At 41.5% G+C, this 22536-nt stretch overlaps 1 protein-coding gene across 1 annotated transcript in view; it reads right to left on the bottom strand.

The window, feature by feature from the left end:
• The window catches only part of GPR149 (G protein-coupled receptor 149), a 55270-nt gene extending 35517 nt beyond the window's left edge, over window positions 1-19753 (bottom strand). The window contains exons 1-3 of the mRNA XM_079155969.1: window positions 18368-19753; window positions 17302-17494; window positions 10990-11438 (exon numbers count right to left, since the gene is read on the bottom strand). Of these exons, the coding sequence (XP_079012095.1) occupies window positions 10990-11438; window positions 17302-17494; window positions 18368-19348 (1623 nt within the window). The 5' untranslated portion in view covers window positions 19349-19753. The remainder of the gene's footprint in view (window positions 1-10989; window positions 11439-17301; window positions 17495-18367) is intronic.
• Between the last annotated feature and the right edge of the window lie 2783 nt (window positions 19754-22536).

Raw genomic sequence — 22536 nt, 5'->3', positions numbered from 1 at the left:
CCTCTCACACACACCTGCGCTCCTGTGACGGGCAGCCCCAGCTCTCCTTGCTTGGATCACTTCTGCAGGTATCCCCAAACTATTGAATGTGCTGTGTCTGCTTCCAGGCTTTGGTAACTATACCCAAGTTTCTGTGATTTTTATTTATTTGTGTTACTGAAGTTCATTTACATTTTGTGTAGATGTAATTTGTTAAGTTTCATTGCTTTTTAGTCAGGAGTAGAACTAGGTTTTAAGGGACCTGAAGTCTACATGACTCGTATTCTTTAAGGAAAAAAAAAAATAGGAAGATCTCTTTTGTTGCTAATTTTATAGATGCATCTGCTCTGGAGAGCACATTCGAGGCCCCGCCCCGCCTAGGAGGAGTGCAGGCCAGCACAGGCCACTGGCTTCGGCCTTACTGGCTTCATGGAAACGCTCTCTGCACCTTCCCGCTACCAAAATATCCAACAGCTTATCCGCTCTCATGGCTGTTTCTAAACATTTTGACCATTTAAAACAGAGCTACCAGAAATGTAAACATGCTGCATGTAGCACTGGCCAAGAGAACCGTGAAGCTGGGAGTACTCGGTTGCTCAACCCAGGAGCCGCCAGCCACCTGTGGGTTGAGGGCTTTGGAGCTGTGGCAAGTGCAACTGAGTCCAACGTGGCTATTTAACTTTTTAAGGGGTTTCAATCAGCTTAGATTTAAACTGATCAGCGGCTGCCATACTGGACAATGCAGCTCTGGGGGGTGTAACTGCAAGGGCATTGCTGAAGCACGAGACACGCATGTATTCAACTCCTGAGACCCTGCCGATCTGTTTGCCAATGTGATTTTAAGAATTTATCACAATAGTTTATGAGTTCCTATTTTCCCTCATTCTCATCCACTCTTGAAATTGTCAGACTTGAATTTCAGCTCCTTCTGTGGGTGTGCAGTGGGCTCTCATTGCCATCTCAATTAAGATTTCCTGATCGTTAACGATGCGGGTTACTTCTACACGTTTGTGACTATTTGGATTTTCTCTTACATGAAGTATCTGTTTACATCTTTTGTTCATATTCTAGTGGTTTGTCGGCTGCTTTCTTACTGATTTATTGGTGTTCTTCATAAATCACATATAGATACGAGTCCTTTGTTGATCATACATTTGGCAAATGTCCACATCCAGGGACTTGTTAACACTACTCACACCCGGATCGCACCGGAGCAATCGCATAGGATTCCTGTGAATGGGATCATGGCATTTTTAAAGGTACCGCAGGTGATATCCATCTGCCCCTGAGAGGGGAGCAGACCTGAACGCAGGGTGAGCGAGACGCGGTGCGTGGTGGGGTGCGGCTTCTCTGTGGCGAGATGGCCTGCTGTGCTCCCGGGCTCTGGGGACTCCAGGCTGCGCCCCCTGTGCCCCCGCGTGTCCATCTGTAAGGCTGGGAATAGCTCACACGCGAGTCGGCACGGGTCCTTCGGTGGAGCACAGCCAGCGCTCAGCGGGTCCCACGTCATCCTCCTGCTGTCACTGTCATCGTCGTCACAGTCACCCTCACTGTCACCTCGTCACCGCTGTGTCACCGCTCTCTCACTGTCAGCATCATGTCATCTCATCACCAACCACCACCATCACCACCATCATCATCACCACCACCATCATCATCACCACTATCACCACCATCATCATCACCACCATCACCATCACCACCATCATCATCATCATCATCATCATCATCACCACCACCATCATCACCACCATCACCATCACCATCATCATCACCACCATCATCATCACCACCATCATCATCACCACCACCATCATCACCACCACCATCATCACCACCATCACCACCATCATCACCACCACCATCACCATCACCACCACCATCATCACCACCACCATCATCACCACCATCACCACCACCATCATCATCATCACCATCATCATCATCACCACCACCATCATCACCACCATCACCATCACCATCATCATCACCACCATCATCATCACCACCACCATCATCACCACCACCATCATCACCACCATCACCACCATCATCACCACCACCATCACCATCACCACCACCATCATCACCACCACCATCATCACCACCATCACCACCACCATCATCATCATCACCATCATCATCATCATCATCACCATCATCATCATCATCACCATCATCATCATCATCACCATCATCATCACCACCATCATCATCACCACCACCATCATCACCACCACCATCATCACCACCATCACCACCACCATCATCATCATCATCATCATCACCACCATCACCATCATCACCACCACCACCATCATCACCACCATCATCATCACCATCACCACCATCATCATCATCATCACCATCATCATCATCATCATCACCATCATCATCATCATCACCATCATCATCATCATCACCATCATCATCACCACCACCATCACCATCACCATCATCACCACCACCATCACCATCACCACCACCATCATCACCACCACCATCATCATCACCACCATCATCATCATTGTCACCGTCACTGTCTTCTCCTCATTCTTAGATCACTGTTGTCACTGTCATCATAGCATCATTTCATCAACCACCGCCATTGTGCCATCAGTCATCATCATCATCATCATCATCCTCATCAAATCACATCATCATCATCACCATCACCATCATCATCACCATCACCATCATCATCATCATCATCACCCCAAGTTCAAATCAGCTGCCCCACAAAACGGTGGCGGCCAGCAGCTTCCCTGATGGGAAAACCCAGAAGCCTTCCTTCCAAGGTGAGGAGCACGGTCAGCACGGAGGCTGACTGCTCTACTGCTCACTGTCCTTCCAGAAGCGTCAGCCAATACAATCAGACGAAAACACTGAACAGGTATCAGAACTGATAAAAGGATGAGATAATGCTATACTTAGAAACCCTGGAGAGTGGGAAAACTAACTTAAACATGAACGATTCTGTTGCAGATATAAAATTAAGTCAGAGCAGGTACAGTGGCCCATGCCTGCAATCTCAGTGACATGGGAGGCTGAGGCAGGAGGATCAAAAGTTTGAGGCCAGCCAGGGCAACAGTGAGACCCTGTCTTAAGAATACAAATAAAAAGGTCTGGGTCTATATCTCAGTGTAGAGAGCCCTGGGTTCAATCCCCAATACCACCAAAAAATATTTAGGAAAAAGTAAAATTAACTGGTAGTAATCGGCACCCTTACTAGACATACACACTAACCAGCATGGGACATGGAGGTAGAGAAAACACAACAGAAACAAAGGAGATCGGGTGCTTAGGGATAAGCCTAACAAAATTATGTAAAATCCATAGGAAGCAAACCGAAACATGCTTCAGGAGAAAGACACAGAGTAGAGTAAAACAAAGACAGACCCTGGCTCTGGGAGAGGACAGCATGAAGCGAACCACATCCGTTCTCGCTGGGCTAATTTACACGTTTCACACAGTCCTAATGAAGCCTTCCAGTGAGTGAGACACGCTGGAATTCGATCTGATGTGAAAAACAAATATGCAGAAAAGGACTGAAAAAGAAAATCCCCAGGGCGATCAGCATGTCCAGCCATAAAACTCACAGCACCCGCCTCTGGCTAAAACCGCGGGACACAGTAACTACAGATGAACACAGTGGACCAGAGCAGAAAGGCCAGAAACAGACCCAGGCAAATATGTATACGATGAGACCTCAGCTCACTATGGGTGACAACTGACTTCTAAATAATGACGCTTTTCTAATAAATGATAAACCACCATTGGAAAAAGAGAAAATTATGTCCATATCTTACACCAAGTACAAAAGCAAACTCCAAATGCAAAATCCAAATGCAAAAAAGTTAAAACTACACAAACACCAGAAGAAAACATGGTATATTCCCCTTTAAGCTGGCTTTCTTTTCTTCTTTCCACACTTTTTTATGGGTACATTGTGATCATACATGATGATGGGGTTTGTTGCTGCGTAGCCGTACGTACACACACTGTAACAGTGAAACCGGGTCAATAGTAATTCCCAACGCCTCCCCTTCCTGCCCTTCCTCCCACTGCCGCTCCCCTTCCTCTACTGATCTCCCTTTGATTTTTCTTGAGGTTCCCCATCCCCTGCTTCCTTTTCCTTTTCCCTCTCTAGCTTCCACGTAGAAGAGAAAACATATGACCCTTTACCTTCTGAGTTTGGCTTATTTTCCTTAACACAATGGTCTCTCTTGCAGGTCCATTTTCCTGCAAATGACATAAGTTCCTTCTTCTTTATGGCTGAATAAAACTCCATTGTGTATACATACCACATTTTCTTTATCCATTCATCCATTGACAGACACCTAGGCTGCTAGTTCCACAGTTTGGCTATTGTGAATTGTGCTGCTGTAAACATGGGTATACAGGAATCACCATAGTATGATGACTTTAATTCTCTAGAGTAAATACTGAGGAGTGGGATAAAGAATGATGAGGAAGGTCTCTGTGAACCGGTGTGGAGTGATTTCTTGGGTATATTGTTAAGTGGAAAAAGCAAACTGCAAAAACATGTCTGTGTGTAAGAAAGATACACGTGTATCTGTAAAGGGAACAGAAAATGTTATTCAAAATGAAGGGAAAGGAGAAGAAAGCAACTGACCCAAATGACTTTGGAAGATTATGTTTTGACTATAAGCTACAAACTAAAAAGAAGTGTATGCAACTATAATACTCGACTTAATATTTCCCCAGGGGTGTGGGTCAGCTATTCTAGAACTACTTTTTGTGTTTACCAGAATTATGCAGATAAGTAAAAGTTTTCTAACCATCAGAAAATGACATCACGAATAAGAACAGGGCAGTATTGAGATGAACCCAGCACTGGGTCATACAGGCTCTGGAAGCAAGAAACTTCAGCGACAGTGAGTATAGCTGCAATTCAGATCCTGGTTTCTCAGTATAATCTCCCCCATAAGAGACTAAAACTCCCGGGAAAAGTGGTTAATTTCAGGACTGGGTCAAAGAAAATACAAGATGTGGCTTATCTTATCTGCCAGCAAGTAAAGAAATGGTAAAAAGATGATAATGACTTGCTGAAGGGCATCAGAAACCATCTCGAAAGAGCTCCTTGTGGCTAGATGTAGGAAAGTGGAGCAACAAAGCAATAGTCATAGCACCACTTACATCTTATAGATGAGAACACATGCCCACAGTCCACACTGACATAAATAAGTAAGTGAAGGAGAAAAAGATAGCTTTCCCTTACCGTAGAATTCCAATAAACAGCACAGAAGGAATGACAGAAATAGGAAATTACCCTCACATAATTGTTGCAGGCAAGATTCATCAATGAATGGGCAAAGATTAGTGGACAAGAGTATGATAAGAAACAATATTTATACCATTTCAAAATATTTCTCCACAAGATATCTATAAATTGCAAAGGAAAAAAAAAACCTTAACATGGAAGAATCCGGCAGACTCCACCTTTATACAGTGATACAAGCTTTTGTGATCATTGTGAGACATACCAGCAACATGTCCATCTTGATAGGACTCACCAGTTAAGGCTCACATACTCCCGTGGTGTTCGTGTCCACAATGTATAAGCTCAATTTGATCAATAGAAAACAAACGACGATTGCAAATTGGTGAATGATCCCCAAAGTGACAAAACTGGTCAGAAGACCTCCCAAGCATCAAAGCCATGCATGACGAGACCAGCTGGGGAGGTCTCACAGGCTGGAGGGGACCAAGGAGTCATAAGGACAAATGGGATATGCGGTCAGGGATTAGATCCTGACCAGAAAGAGACAACAGCAGGACAATGGGCAAAACTGAAATAAGGCCTATAGCTAATTTCCTGATAATTGCATTATTATTTTGTAACAAATTAACAATTAACTAACAATTAGTGGAAGCTAGATGAGGAATATGTTAGAACTTTCTGTATTATTTTTGCAACTATTTTGGTAAGTCTAAAATTAATTCATGGTAAAAGTATTTAAAAATATAGTGAGATCCCAGTCACTTGAGATCAAATAGGAGGTAGTCAATCAATAGAAGGTTGTAGAAGAGATTCAAGCCATAGCCCAGTGGTTTCCACACATAGCCTTTAAGATCTCCTTAAGCCATGAGATTTCTTTAAGAACATTAACAGAATTCTTAGCTCACAAGGTGAAATAGAGGGTTCTATATGAGCTTTGATCCAGTGCTAATCCCCTTGCCTTGTAGCAAGTGATGCACAATCTGAGGATCACAACATGCATTATGAATTACCCAAAATAGTTCAGAATGAAATTCTCTTTGTTTCAATTTGCAAGACCATACTTGAGAACAAATTTACATTTACTGATGAGTGTTCAGTCTTATACCAGATAATGACACAAAGGAGTTCAACAATTTAAATGGGGTGAAAATTAAACTACCCAGTGGAGAAAAGCAGATTCCAAAATAGTATTTGCAATATGATCCCATTTTTGTCAAAATTAAAATACATGCATAGGAAACAGCCTCCTGTTTTATAGGACAAAATATAAATAGTGGTTAAGTCTGTGCAGTTGGAAGACAGTGATTTTTCTTTGCTTATTAGTGATTTCTAAAATTGTCCCAATAACTATATGTTTTTTATAATGAAAATAATACAAATTATAAATTTTTTGAAAGAAAGCAATGTGACAATTTTTCACTTCTCTGAACAGTGAGTAATAAACTAAGTACTTCAGATGAGCAGAGGTAGCTAAAAATAACACATCTACATTCCAGATAGTCACTTGTGTTAGGGTGACTTGGTAGAAACCACAAAGAGGAGGTGATAAGTGGATTTTTCTAACTGTGGCCATTTCAGTTGAATAATGTCAATAATCACCCAGAGACAGGTTCAAGCACTAGTATTATTAATGTAATAATGTCACAGGAAACACTAACATCCTGTGCCTGATTCATTTTATTAGTGGTTTACTTTTAAAAATGAAAAGAAAAGATATACTTTGTTAAGGGGGAGGAAAAAGTTGGGAAATTATTTCTTTTGGTCTTATTTTATTGATGGGCATATATTAAATGGAAAGAACTGGCATCCATTCCCCAGGGTTCAGAATACAATGCAGTTCTGCTCAAATTTTCCTTTGGGTCTGAACCAGCTTGGGAACTTCGATTGCATTGGTCTGGGATGCAACCACAACTTTGCACAGGAATCATGTGGAAGTTTTCTAACACTCCAGAATCTTGGGCCCAATCTCATATCTGCTTGATCATACTCTGCACTTTTGGTAAGATCTCCATTTGGCCTGCATGCTCATTAAAATTTGAGAGGCCCTGGTCTAAAGGGCCCAGACAGTCTACCTGCCTTTTGGTCTCTCTAGTTTCCAATGAAAATTACTTCACGAAATAATAGTACTTTTAAAAAAAGATCACAGAACCTGAAGCTGGTACTAAACTCTATTAGCGAATGACAAAGCTAAATTTTGACTTGCAAAAGTGTTTTTAGACAGTTAAAACAGTTCCCCTACAATAAAAATAAAATTTTCCTTGATTTTCAGGTGGCTTTAAAATTTGTTTTTATTGGCTTTAGTTGTCCCTCAGGCTTGGTGGCTGTGTGGTGAATTCAAAGGCCATCCTTACTCGCACATCATGTTTTGCTTGAGGACTGCTTCAGGATCTGCTTTTTAACTTTCCTGCTGGTCTTTCACTTCCTGGATGCTCTATGGAAGGATTACGAGTGGTTTTAAGTGGCATAAGTATGAATATCTTTGCTTTAGATTTTCGGGCCTTGAACTCGCTAGGCAAGTGCTCTACCTCTGAGCCACACCCACGCCCCACACTAAAACTTTCTAACAGAAGGGGACATCCTGACTCTTCCTCCTGAACACGTTAATGGTAAGCCACTTCCAATTCTACCCACGAGAGGGCCAAAAAGAAGCCACCGTGTGCCAGGTTCAATATTGAATCTCAGGGTCACAAACACCCTCACCTCAAGTTTTACAGGATCACATTTCAGTCCACTGAGTCCATTATACTATTGTCCTTTCCACACATTAACCTTGACCTGCTATTCTCACTCCTACTAAGAATTCCAACAAGACATACTGAGAATTCACTTGCAAACATAGAGGCTAACATAAAGGTCAAGCAAGTATATTGAAAAATAAGTAGAGCTCATGAAATACCTTTAAAACCAAATCGGCAGTTTTTGAGATCCTAACAAGAAACACACATTATTCATTATAGTAACATTAAACAAGCTGATAAATTGAGCCTCAATACAACTATAGAAAATCAATAGGTAAGGTTTTCAGGGAGTAACTGCAGTGCCTGCTAAAGCTTAATCTCTTACTGTATAAACTACATAAACTACTTAATGTTATTTTCAAAGCAAAGAAGTCACTTGGAAGAAAAGGCTAAAAATGAAAATGCTGAGTCACCATGTACTCTCATCTTAAATCTGCTGCTCAAGGATAGGTAAGAATTTTTATTTATTTATTTTTTTGGTCTTAGGAACAGTTCTCATAAGTTTTTCAGTCTTAAATGTATTTTAAATTAAAAAAATATTTATTTTGAAAATGTTTGGTAAAAATTTATAAAAATGTTTAACATTTTATAATTTTATTTAATGCTAACCTTAAAGGCTATTTCAATAAGGAAAAGTCATACCTTAGCCTACAGTTTAAGGATTTCTTACTACTGTTGTAAAATCTATGGTAATATTCCGTTTACCTTCACGAGGTCTTCTACAGAGTTTTTCTTTCTTGGATATTGCATTATTGACTTTACCACTGGTCATTTTTACCCCATAACAACCATTTTTGATAAATTTCCTGCTTATTACAGATGCTAAAATATTAATATTTAGTAAACAAATCTTTGCAATTGTAAGATTACCTGGACTGAGCAAAGTTTTCTATTTTCTGCACATTATTTTATATTTAGATTTAAAGAAGATTTGGGGCAAGTTGTACTTCATTGTTCTCATATGACAATATACTTACATGTCAACAGGATTTGATTCTTTCACATTTTTTTAGGTATAGTTAATTGTTTATAATTCCAAACTATAAATGAGATTTTTAAAATTTTTTAAAAATTTATTTATTTTTATTCATTGTACACAAGTGGGATACAACTGGTTGTATACAAAGTAGAGTTGCACCATTTGTGTAATCATACATGTACACAGGGTAATGATGTTTGTCTTATTCTGTTATTTTTCCTTTCCCCCACTCATAAATCAGATTTTTAAATTTAAAATTTTTAAATGTGTTGTGATCCTTGAGATGATAATACCCAGTTTTTAAATTTGTTTGTTTATTCTGGTATTGGGGATTGAATCCAGGAGCACTCTACCACTGAGTTACATCCCTAACTCTTTTTATTTTGTGGGACAGGGCCTCGCTCAATTGCTGAGACTGGCCTCAAATCTGAGTCACCAGGATCGCAGGTGTGTGTCAGCATGCCTGTCTAAATCCTGATGTTCTGACAAAATATAAATGGAGTCATTTAAAGTAATGTTGAGTGGAAAAAAAAAAAAGTCCCAGAAAACTGTATACAGTATACTAACATCTTGATCTGGCTACAACTTCGAAAATCTAAACAATATATTGTGCTAGAAGTACAAACATCTGTGATAAAATAAGAAGAAAAATAAAAGCATGAGCAAGATCCATGGTTGCTGTAGCCCCTGGGGGTTCTGCATGAGAACGGTGTATGGGAACAGCTCACATGGTAGCTGCAAGCGATTGAGACACACACACACACACACAAACACACACACACACACACGTACACACTTCATCATGATTATCACTTAATTTTTAAGTGCAAGAAAACCAGGAGATTTAGATTCTTCAGGAACAAATTTATGATGAGAGTGTAGGAATCCTCTCTGAGTTGAGGAACTGTATGGAGCACTATATTCTTTGACTTCCACTTTCCAAAGTGTATTTCCATTTATGGCAAATATTTACTGATATTTTTTCCAAGATTCTTACTGGCTAACCAGTGTGCATGAGCATCTTCTCTAACAACGTGTTTTGTACAGTTTGTTTTACTATTCTACTTACTTCTTAAATAGTAATATCAGAATGGTAACAGTTCTGCTTACTCCGTGGGAGAAAAGGAAATCTTAGATTATCCTGCTCCTATTCATAGTTGATGAGATGTGGCTACAGTTTTGATCAATAGACATGTTGCTCCTAGCAGAATTCTTTCTGGAATTGTGTTTTTGATTATGAAGACTCAGTGCAAGTAGACTCAGGTTTCTATTAACTCCTATAGAAAAACAAAACCAAAAACCTCCTTCATCCTAGTAAATTAATAGTGTGGAAAGCAAAGGCCACTGTAATTATCAGGTGAGAGTCTGGAGGAAAGAACAATCTCATATCAATATCATACTTTAATTTGAATAAAATAAGACCCCTATCTTTCTCAGGATGCTGGAATCTAGGAGAGACTGAGATAAGACTGAAGTACAAATATTTCAGTTTTATAAAAATCATTAAACCATATTTCTGTATTGAGGGAGCTAGGTACTTGATAGGGCTTACAACGACTCAGGAGAATGTTCAGGAATAAATCTTTTTTTCTGTGCTGGTTCCTGGAGGGACTAGTTTTTGCAAGACATATAGGCAAGCTATCTTATTACTTATACCAATAAAGACCAGCCTCCTAATTACTAGTTGCATAAATATTTTCCTTTAGAGAAAAAAGAAAACCTCCCCTGGGGACTTGTGAGGAATCTTTGGGATGGAGAACGGAAAAATAAAACCTACAGTTAACTAATTGAACTAATTAGCTCAGAAGCGTGAGTTCTGGGAGTCTAGTCTGAACTTAACTGGATCACTTGGGGCTAAGGTAAAATGCTTTTTACCCTTCTCAAAGCACCTTGAACTCCACTTATTCCAAAAGGTATAGATTTTGAATGAAAATGTAAAACTAACTCAAAAGATTAAAGACTGATGGAATGAAAGCAGCTCTAACGATTTCCTCACACCTCTCATTTGATCTCTCCTCCAACATCTCAGGAAAACAGGCTTTACCTACCTGGCGAGGAGTCCTCTCTGACTTGCTTCTGCACCACTCCCAGTCGGAGAGGTCTGGCTTCTGATTCTCTTCATGAGAGAGTCTTCTTTCCGGGCCTTCGGAGAAGGTGGTTTCTTCGTCCTCAGCACCGCCTCCCGATTTCTCAGAAAATGCCCTCTTTCCTTGGTCAGAACCTCCCTTGTCCCCACCAAGGTTGCCACTCCTGCCTTTCTCCAGACCGCTGACTGAGGCGCTGTCCAGAGAGGGCGTGGTGCTGATCTCCACTCTGATGGTATTGAAGATCTTCGGGTTGTCTCTCTCAGAGTCTAGCACAGTGCCGCACTCAGGGTTCATCAGGTGGTGACAGGACACGGAGTTTTCATCGTCGTCATAGTAATCTCCACGTGCTAGCTTATAGATCCCATAGCTTTGTTGGAAGGACAGATTGAATTCAAAGCCTCTCCTCTTGGCTAAGTGAAAATGATAACAAAATTCCAGAGTTAGGTAGATATAAACAACCCTTGGATATACACGGTAACAAAAGGAAGTGTGTTCAGCCCAATCACTATCTAACTATCTTCAGTTACTTCTGGTCTTTAAGCTTACAAAATGAACGCTCTGTGGTCTAATGTTCCTCGATTGCACAAGGAGTGACTTGAATTATATGACCTGAAGAACCCTTTCCATCTTTAAGGCAATTTGCAAAGCAAAAATTTAAGTATACATTAGGAACCTCTCAAAAATATTCAGTTTTAGCTTTTCCGGTACATCGATTTTGAAATTTATTTTGGAATAAAATATATTGTTTATAAATTCTACTTTGCTAAGTATTAATTATTAAGTAACATTAGGATTATGTTTTCAGTTAAGAATACCACAAACAGATGTAACAGCTTTAAAATTTTTGATGTATACCACTTCTGACATTTGTGTGGTTGTAAGAGCATACACAAAAAATTATACCATGCTGCCATGCAGCTTTTAGACTTTTAAAAATAGCGAGTACACGTCTTATACAAATTAGTTTGAAATAAGTTGGCTAAAAAAGTGAATGGATGTATATCTCTGTGACCCGAAGCATATAACAGTATATACAAAGCTGATTAATTACAATTAATTAGCAGGAATGTAGAAAACTTATTATGATTTAAATAAGGTGAAATATGCTAGAATTCTAGACATGATACTGTTAGCAGATATGATGCAAAGTCTTAGTAGAATAACAAGAATGTGGCAGAAAGTGATGAAATGTTTGCATGTGAAGTCCATTCACTATTAGATAATTCATATTAAGAATGGAGTTATATCTGAGTGGTAGATAAAATACAATTTAATACTTCAGTTGTCATCCTTTAAAACATGGCTTGTTTCAACGAAATTTTCTGCTTTGATAGTTCTGTGTTTTATAGCCAGACATTTTGTTATCTTTGGTGGCAAAAGTTATGAAAAGCTATAAAGTTTCTGTGGGAGTCATATGAAAAATTTGATTCTCTTTGTAATACACTCCAGTGTCATTCACATGCTGATTCTATTACTGAAATGTTCCCAGAACCAGAGATTTACAGACCAATTTTGCTGACTGAAAAATAGAATTTATCAGTATAATTCATTGTTGTTTGAGCCAGAACACAAACAAATAAAAAATTCTATTCAAAGAAAATGGAAAAACAGAGATGATTATATTTCATACACTGCCTCATTTATGTTTCTTCTTAGTGTTCCTATTAATCTAGTCCAGTAAAATTAAATTAGAATTTTAGACCTACTTTAAGAATATCAAAGATGAGGGAACTGAATGGATGATTTGATTATTGATGGTCTTCCTTTTCTCCAAAAAAGATATGAAGTGACAAATTGGTAATTCAGGAACATTAAGAAAACAAAAATGTGATAAAATGCCAACTTTATGATTAATACTTAATAAAACTGATATTTGACTATATAGTTTATTAGCTGTCCATCATAACTTTGAAATGTGTAAAAATTAGCAATAGTTTTGAAGACATTATGGAATGTGTTAATGGAGACTCTGCCTTGAGCCAGGACATGCATGAGACAGTCCCAGGCAGGTTCTCAGGAGAAGCAGGGTTGACAGAGAGACTACAGTGTGGCAGAATCTTCCAGGGACAAGCTGTTTGCATAGACCATGTCATTTAACACAACAGAAGTCCTGCACAACGAAAGGTTTTAGTGGTCCTGCTTTACAGTTGAGAAAACTGAGGCTGCTAGAGGAAACCTAAGATGATTTATCTGGCAAAAAGATTTGACTTTGATGCTGATTCTAGAATTGGAGTAATTATCCTACAAAAGAAATTACTCTACTGCCAATCAGACCCATGAGAGAAATATGTTAGCATAAGCAGAATGACCTGGACGTGCTATTTTTAGGTCAGAGGAAGGACTTTATTTATAAGTAACCCAGGAAAACTTTTCTTTTTGTTTTTGTTACTGACTCTCCTTAACACTAAAGGTAAAATCTGACTGAGACCACCAATGGAGATAACAGGTTATAACAACATCATAGAGTTGACAATGTTTGCCTATGGCTTGATTGCAAGGGCGGGGGGAAGCCTAGAAAAATATGTTAAAAACCAGTTAATAATCAAAACAATATTGAAGGAGATGTTAGTGTTAGAGTCAAACCTGATCGTCCCTAAGTTCCTTAAGGACAAAGACTATGTCTCTTTAATATTATTACATTATTTTTAACAAATAGGAAGCAAGGCAGAAAGCTCCCTTGTCTAAGAGGCCAGTCAGGTAACTGTGATATCTGACAGAGGCCTGTGCATTCAGCAAGTGGGAGAGTGCCCCTCCAGGTCAGTCCCTTCCAGTGAAGCCATTCCTGGCCTCAGCCCACTGGGATGGGGTGGCGGGGGACTGTGTTCTCAGCAGTCTTTTAAAAGATGAACCTGATGCATAGATTTTGATGTGAAATATACTGATCTTAAATTTTTGGCCTATAATTAAAATTGGTTAAAAATAAGTATAAAGATCCAGGTGTGGCGGCACATGCCTGTAATTCCAGTAGCTCAGGAAGCTGAGGCAGGAGGATCCCAACTTCAACACCAGCCTCAGCAACTTAGTAAGGCCCTTAGCGACTCTGTCTCAAAATACATAAATAAATAAATAATAATTATTATTGTTATTAATAAAGGGCTGGAAATGTGGTTCAGTGGTTAAGTGCCCCTAAATTCAATCCCTGGCACCCCCCCACCACCACCACCAAAACAAGTATTAAAACGTTTTTGAGCCAAATCCAGCTTGGGCCAGGAATGACCTATCTGCTCCTTGCTGAACAGGCAGCATGGTGCTAGACACAAGATAAACTTCCCTGTTGGACATTTGTAAGGGAGTAGCTGAGAGAGTGAATGAATGAATGACCCATGGAAATCACCTGCTATGTGACAGGGTATTTGTCAGGATGACCTGACTCAGTGAGGTCAGCTGCATTGCATATATACTAATAGAAGTGATATCTTTTTAAAACTGATATATTTAAAAATTACATCTTTTAAAATGGATTTATTTGTAGGAGGGAGGACTTGAGGATATTGGCGCTTCTGACTTCTACACTTATGCCTCTTAAAAATTTTTGAGTTGTTTTTAAAACTTTTTGTGTAGTTATAGGTCTTTTATTGATTAATAACTTTCAAGAAATTTGAAGACCAATATAGCCCAGTATCTTCTGAAACCTATACCATGTTTTAAAAAATAAATAAAATAATTATGATGTATTTGTTCTGCAAAGCAAGAGCTTCTAGGATTCATCTCTAACCTTGGCTAAAACATGAAGTAGTTCTAGTCTTCTGTTTTTAATCAAATTTTAAAATAAGTGTATCAACTTATAAAATGAATAATTTTTGAGACTAATACGTCACTTAACACATACTCTGATTTTGTGAAAGAATAAAGGCCAACTATCTGCTCTTTACATAAAAATTTGAGTTTTAGCTGTTTAAATAAAAGAAGAAAATATGTCAGGCAAACAAAAGGAGTCTCAAGGTCATATCCATCTCTTATGTCAGTCATCTGAGACCACTGTGTTAAAATCACTTTAAAAACACTTATGCTTGGAGATACCAGTAATTCAGATTATTGTCAGAAACCAAAGTTAATTCTTATTTCTGCAAATTATTTTCCAATACTGACAACCACTTTTCTGGTTGCGTGTCTCTCAGTTACCATTCCATGAAGCTGAAATGTCAAATTGTATGTGTTACATCTAAAAGATGAACCTATAGTCTACATGAGTTAGAAAAATTATTTTCCCTTCTTTGCTTCTGTGTGGTTCACTGAAAAAGAATGTAAAGAAAGGGGATCTTGGTTTGTTAAGGAGAAAAATTAAACATAAAACTCTAAAGAACTGCTGATAAAGCACCTGCCCTACCTGGGGATGACCCACCTTTGGGTGCTCAGAATGTCACTGTGTCACTGTAGCCATAGGAAAATGTATGCTGGCTCCTCATACAGAAAAATGTATGCTGACGCATACTAGCTCTCAGATTTCCCTATGGCATAACCTAAGAGGGAATAGATTCTTTGATCTATAAAGATCCTAAACTAACATTTCCCACAATGTTTTATATTTGAAAACAAACCTTTTCTTTAAAAAAAATAAGCTTTCATATGTCAAGTCCTCCTTTGGAATTTTAAGATAAATACAAATAAAATCGTGGCAATTTTAGAGGAAAATATTAAACTGAAAGGCACATTTTAAATTTCAGCTGTGATAATAACGTGATCATTGACTGCACTGGCCAGACTGTGGGCTTCTCTATCTTGTGCATACGAGGATGGAACACTTCTGAGGCGATTTCAGTGACCAGTCTGTTGTCCTGCTTTCCACTTTGATTGGAGGGGCTCCCCACTTTTAAGAATGCCTGGATTGGAACATTTCACCACGTCTTCACATTTTCACTGGCATTGGACCCTAGTCTCCATCACAATATTAAATGTTGTGAGACAGGGTTGGCTCGCTGTTAGAGCAGGTTTGTAAATGATTTTCTATTTTATGTTTTTATAAGTGGGGCATAAAAATTCATTTTAATTTTCTCTGTGGTTATTCGGCACATGAATCTCCAGAAGAACATCATTATTATAAGTTCTATGGTCATTTTACAGACAAAATGAAGTTGGCATCTATTAACAATAAAACTTTATGATATTCTTAACAACAAAAAGTCTTTTTTGTCAGTTGAAAAATATCTAGATATGCTAAAGTTGAAACGTTATCAATACATGAAAAATGGCCGGCTCATGACTAATATTTTATAAAGTAACTCTGTTGTAGAATTGATTGCAGAATATACTTTGATATTCCCCAATCTTTACAATCCCAAAATAGTGGGAGAGAAACTGTTTTTATTTAACCTAATTTTCTGTCAAGGAATAACATGCTTGCCTATTCTGAGAAAGAATAATTAATGGGACCATTAATTCAGTGTATACTAATGCATTTGGAGATTTATTAAGTGGTAGAACATCATATCTTTTGTCTGAAATGACAAAATAATGTCATTTTTCTTCCTGGCAGATCAAAATGTGCACTCATTCTTCAGCTCTTCCTGTTTTAGGATACGGAGCAACCGCACTGGAGGGAGATTTGCCGTTAGCTCTGCTGTTAGCATGCCAGCTGTACTCTTCAGGACGTAATTTTTTTTAAAAAACAGTCAATGCATGGATAGATTCATGTATGCATACACAATGACAAAGTCTGCCACCTCCCTCCCTTCTTGAAACTGAGGGGTTCTGCTAGCTGGTTGGGATCTAGCAGTTTGTGTTGCTAACAGCAGAATCATTTTGGGGACTCTTTCAGGCACTCTGATGACTTATGCTGAAAACTTTCCAAAACTCTGAAAGAAAACAAGGAGCAAAATAGTAAAAATGTGTTTCTTATTGTTCCAATGACTAGTGTAGGCTACAGTATACTCAGTGTTTGCTTCTTTCCAGTGTTAATACTCTTCCCAGATGCAAGATTCTCAGCAATGTCACCTCTGACACATCCTCTAGGCAGGGGATTTGTTTTCCACTGAGAACTGTCGTGGATAAACATCTAAGAGCCTTTGCTGACATCACCTGAGCCCAACAAATTGATCTCTTCCTTTTTCACCCTAAACAATCACCAATGCACAAGCACTTCCGCGGTTGCTTAAAACCTGCCTGGTTGAAAAACTACTCCAACACTAAGCTGAGAACTGTTTTGCATAATTATTTTTCTATTTGCCATTTACATTTGTCCTCTTCGTCCTCTGATGAGCAACTTTCTCAAGGGCCACTTTTCTGCATTGGAGGGAACACATATTGCTCACAACAGCCACACTGCAGGGGACTTACTTTTTTTGCCATCAGATGCCACTGAGTAAGCGCTCTGCCTGCAGTTGATGATGCAGCCACAAGGCAAGTGGGTCCAGCGTTTGGACAAGACAAACACGGGGGTTACCGTGGTGGCCAACAGGGTTAGTAGAAAGCCAAGGGTCTCCAAGGGAAGGCTCTGGAGCCCCACCGCGTGCTTGACCACCATGTGGATCTGCAAAGGCGAGAGAACTTCAGACCTAACCCCAACCCCATTTCCACTTCCCAAAGCCTTCCCCGCAAGCCCGCGACCCCAGCATGAGCATGCTTCCCTGGTTGAGGAAGTTCTCCTTCTGGGCTGCCCTACTGGACTTTGGTGGTGGGATCTTGGGAAGCACCCTACTGTGCCAGATTCCAGGGTTTGGTGGATTCTGCTCTTGAATGCTGGGTCTGAGCCCGCTGCCAGTTGAAATCTCCACCAGGGAGCCACAATCTACAAGTGCGTTACCCAGGCCAACAGCAGCATCCGTGGGACCTGTACCTGGCACTCCACATGGTCTTTGTCACCTCCCAGGTCCTCATCCCCACTTGCTGTTCTTGAAACAGCAAGGCGCCACTGATACCTCTCAACCGGGCTCACCCAGGAGGCCAGAACAAAAGCCTGGTTTGGCTCCTCTCTCTTGCTCCACAGCACATGGGCCCTGGGCGGGGTCCTCACCCGGCAGGAGTGGAGCACAAGGAAGGGGCGACAGAAGGCTGAAAGGAGAAACCCTCTTTAGAGTCCCTCTCCTTTTCTGAATATTCCAGGTTTTGCTGGGATTTTGATCCCAACAGAGCTAGAAAAACTAAGTCGCCCGCCACCCAAAGTGCTCCTCACGCCCCTCACTATTGACACGCGAAAGCGCTTAGCGGCAAGGGCTGGGTGGCGGGTCACTCCCCACAGGGAGCTGCCTTCCTTCCAGCGGGTGTCTGAACCCCAGCGAGGAACACCTGGAAGCGGACTTAACTGCGCATCTTCGGGTGACTCCCCACACCAGCGACGCTGGTCCCAACACGCACTCACACAGCCCGGTACACACGCGCGCATTAGGAGCAACTGCGCTTTTACCATCATGGGCAGCCAAAGAATGACTTTGGTCAGCGCTAGGATCAGAGCGAAGCGCTTCTGCGCCACGCTCCGGGTGAAGCTCCGGGCGCCGTGGAAAGTCCCCCGGTTCTCACTCCTGCAGGCTCCTGCCCCAGCGGCCGCCGGCGGACCCGGTGCAAAGGCAGTGTCGGGGCTCGGGGAACGACCCCCAGCGCCGCGCGGAGCGGTGCCCGGAGCATCCTCCGGGGACAGGGAGAGCTCTCTCCCCCCGGTAGAAGGGGTCCCAGGAGTGGAAGCGCCGCGGGAAATCTCCTGGTAGTTGGCATGGAGTCTCGGCGGCTCTTCCGAGCACAGCAACTGGTGAGTGAGCGGGACCGAGAGGCCCGCCAGGAGCCCGAAGGCCGAGGCGTACACGCAGAAGAGCAGCAGCACGTAGGAGCTGGAGCAGTCCGCCAGGCAGCCCCAGGGCGTGCGCACGAAGGCGCCCCAGCCGCACAGCGGGAGCGCGGAGAGCAGCAGGCTGGCTGCCCACACCGTGAGCGCCACGCCGAGCACCTGGCCGGACCTGCCGGAGGCCGCCCGACTCCCCTCAGTCCTGTGCATGGTGTAAAAGTTGTAGGAGACGAGGAGAGTGGCCTTCAAGTTGCTGGAGAGGCCCTGGCATAAATACAGCAAGGCGGACGTGGTGCACAGAGACTGGAAGTAGCCAGGGAGCTCTTTGGGCCACTGCAAAAACATGAAGATGGTCACTGACAGGACACTCAGGAGATCATCCACAGACCAGGAAGCCACCAGCATGGACACGACCGTTCTGTTCCGCATTCCCAGCAGGGAAACTAGGGAGAAAACGCTGCCCGCCAGGGCTGCAAGAGCCATCAAACATGTCAGGCAAAAAAGATAGATATTCAGAGTTCCTGTTGAATTTAAAAGGTCCGTAGAATTATGATTTTCTTTCCACAGGCTAGAGTCATTTGCTAACAAGTTACTGAGAAAGAAAGACATTGTCCTTGATCAATATTTAATTTCCCTTCTCAATGAGTCTGATGATTTTCTCAAAATAAAGCATGGCTGTTGCAAATCAGATGTCATTTCTCCTACCAAGTTTCCCTCTAGATGTCCCTCAGTCCCGCAGGCAATGGTCAGGCATGGCTCCTTTAGATCTGACTCAACCCATATTTAAAAACTGAGTTCCATTTCAGGCATCAATAAGAAACTTTTCGACATTCCAGTTAAAAACACACAAGCCAAACTCCTTTCCACCACCAGATTTCAGGCAAGAAAGCAAAACTTCCTCAGGTAGATGACAAGCATGATGTCTAGGTCCTTTTGGGGTCCTTCTTACGGAGCAAAGCAGCCCGGAGCTTCATGGAATCAACTATTCACTTTTAACAGAAAGAGAAGATTGCATTTGGTTCCAGAGCTGGATTCAAAGGCAGAGAGACTGTCAGGTAGGTTTCAGCTCTTATGAGAGAGAGAGAGAGGGAGAGAGAGAGAGAGAGAGAGAGAGAGAGAGAGAGAGAGAGAGAGAGAGAGAGAGAGAGAGAATGAGAATGAATCTGAGCAAGCAGAAGCAGAGCCGGTCTGTACTGAGGCTCCCATCAGAACCTTTGTGTTCTTTTTCCATCAGCCTGTGATCCTCTGAGCTGCAGGGAGGAGGAGTCAGCTCCAAGCAGGAAAGAAACAGGGAAAAAGGGAGGGGAGTAGGAACAAAACGATGTGTATCTCCTCAGCCTGCCTCACTGAAGCAAAGCCAATGCTTTTGCCAAGCCTTCCCCTTCGGTTTTGACACATAAAACTGGTCCAGATACTTGATCGGGCTTGACGTGCACTACAGATATGGCCTCTGAGAGGCTGCACTACTCCAGACGGCCCAAGGCTCCTTTTATTTCCATCCCCACTGCCCTGCTTCATGATCCACGGGAGGAAGAACACCAGCAATGCCACTTATGAAAGTAGGATGTAGCGGATTTCTCTTTATAAACATGTTTTACAGAAAGACAGATGCCTCACGGTTTGCTTTGTGGAAGCCGAAAGAGTTGCTCTAAGGAGTAGAATATGGTTACTAGAGACTAGGAAGGGTGGGAGGAGGGAGTGTAGAGACGGATGAGACAGAGGTACCAAGTGCAGTTAGGTAGGAGTCATTCTGTTCTGCAGCATAGTAGGGTAAGTATGGGTTTTAACAGTTAATTGTATATTTCAAAATAAGAGTCCAAAAGTTCCCAACACAAACAAATGACGTTTGAGGAGATAAAAATGCTGATCATTATACATTGTATGCATAAATTATCATACTGTACACCATAAATATGCATGGATATTTTGTGTCAACTATATTTGAAATTGTATCTAAAGATGTCTCATGGCCCTCATTACAGCGAGCAAGATTAGGTTTCATTTTCTGTCAATGTCATTAAGTAAGCAAGCTGTCATTTGAATAAATGCTATTTCTAGATGTTCACAAGGTCAGATGACATTACAAAGGGTCTGAAGGAAGGTCACCCCACAAAAACACATTTTAAGTAGATATGTGGGGCTCTGTGTTCAGCGGTGGCCCTTCTGAGTTGGTGGTTTTACAAGATGAGAGGCGTGGCCAAGAAGTGACTGGCAGCTGTAGTTCTGGCTATGTGTGGATTTCCCAGGATGCTTGACAGTGACATGCCTCCTGGGCTCAGTCTGTGACCTGACGGCTGCATTTCCGGGCTCAGTGCTGGGGGTCCCCAAAAGTTGGTATGATCTAAAAGAATGGAAGTGGTGATAGGGCTGCAATCATTCCTTCCATTTTAGAAATAACCAGAGTTTCATTTGCACCTGAAGCTGTTGGAGTGGAAAGTGAAGGTGTGAGTCACTGCCGGCCACGCCCTTCCGTTGACACCATGAGCAGTTCACTGACCTTGGATGGCTTGCTTTCCCTTGTGCTCAGCAAATGGAAGCAAAACCCATGAGTGATATCTAGCTCAGCATCCTAGCTCTCCTGCTGCTAGGAACATACATACCTTGCTGAGCTGCATGAGTAAGAGGGGGCCGGGATTATCATTTTAAAATGATTCAGAAAGAGCAATGATCAACAAACCTTATTTTCTCATGCTTCCAGAGTGCTCAGGCAAGCCACGTCGTTTCTTCTTGCAGATCTTATTCCTCCTGTCATAGCAAAACTATTATTCTTCAGTATGGCAGTTAGTCTTGAATCTTCAGTTGGGTTGCATAGGTACCACACTGTTAAGATACAATGAACAGAAATTACTCATAGTGGCTGCAGTATAATTTCAGATCTGGGAAGATTCCCGACCCCCCATTACTACCATCTCTCTAGATTTTCTCTTAAATGTAAATTTGGAGGCGACCCCTAACCACCATGTTGCTCTGGTCTCCACAGTAGTCCAGAAGAGTCAAGAATGCTTAACACATCTACAAAGGTTGGCCAAGGAACTGCAGCCAGGAAGGAGTTGGAAGATACCAGAGTTTGACTTCAGACTCTGCCATTGCTGGGTGGGCAACTCAAGAAAAAATTCTCATATTTTCTCTGTTTCTGCATTACAATGGGTTTGACTGGTTTATTTTTAGAGAGCATTCTAGTTCTCAATTGGATGATGATTTTTTTTTAAGTTCAGGTTAATGTTATCTTAATTTTCTTTCTGCCTGCTTCTCAGTAATCAAAACTGTCATCCTAATAAGAGGCGGAAGCTGGAGGAGCCAATACTTGGCTTCTGCCTGTGTCTCTTTCTCCTTCCCTGCTCACAGCCTGTGGGGCTGTCTGTGTGAGGACGGCAGGAGTCCAGCAGCCTGCTGTGCTGGCTGTCCCAAGAATCCATGTGGACTGGGGAAGACTCTCAAGGGGAGAGAAGTCATGTGCTGTGTTAGCCACTGAGTTTGGGGGTGTTAATTACTGGATGGCACCCTAACTCATCCCAGTATAATTAGGTGTACTCCTGCCCCATTTCACAGGTGAGGAGACAGAGGTAAGAAGAGGTTAATTAATTTGCCCCAGTCACACAGTTAGTTAAGTGGTGTAGCCAGATTTTAAAACTGTGGTTGGGATCTACATTCTTAATTACAATAGACGCATTTCCTCATAATTCCTTCTTAGCACTGCGTCCTTAGAGACACTTCCAATGGATGCTGACTATCATCTGCTTTGTTGAAAAGCATGTTTGCAACGTTTCATATTCTGAAATTTTAATTCTTAATGATTT

This window comes from Sciurus vulgaris (assembly GCF_902686455.1).
Source record: "Sciurus vulgaris genome assembly, chromosome: 10".
In the NCBI taxonomy this organism is placed as follows: Eukaryota; Metazoa; Chordata; class Mammalia; order Rodentia; family Sciuridae; genus Sciurus; species Sciurus vulgaris.
The sequence above is the reverse complement of the archived record's forward strand: the minus strand, read 5'-3'. Positions and strand labels throughout refer to the sequence as shown.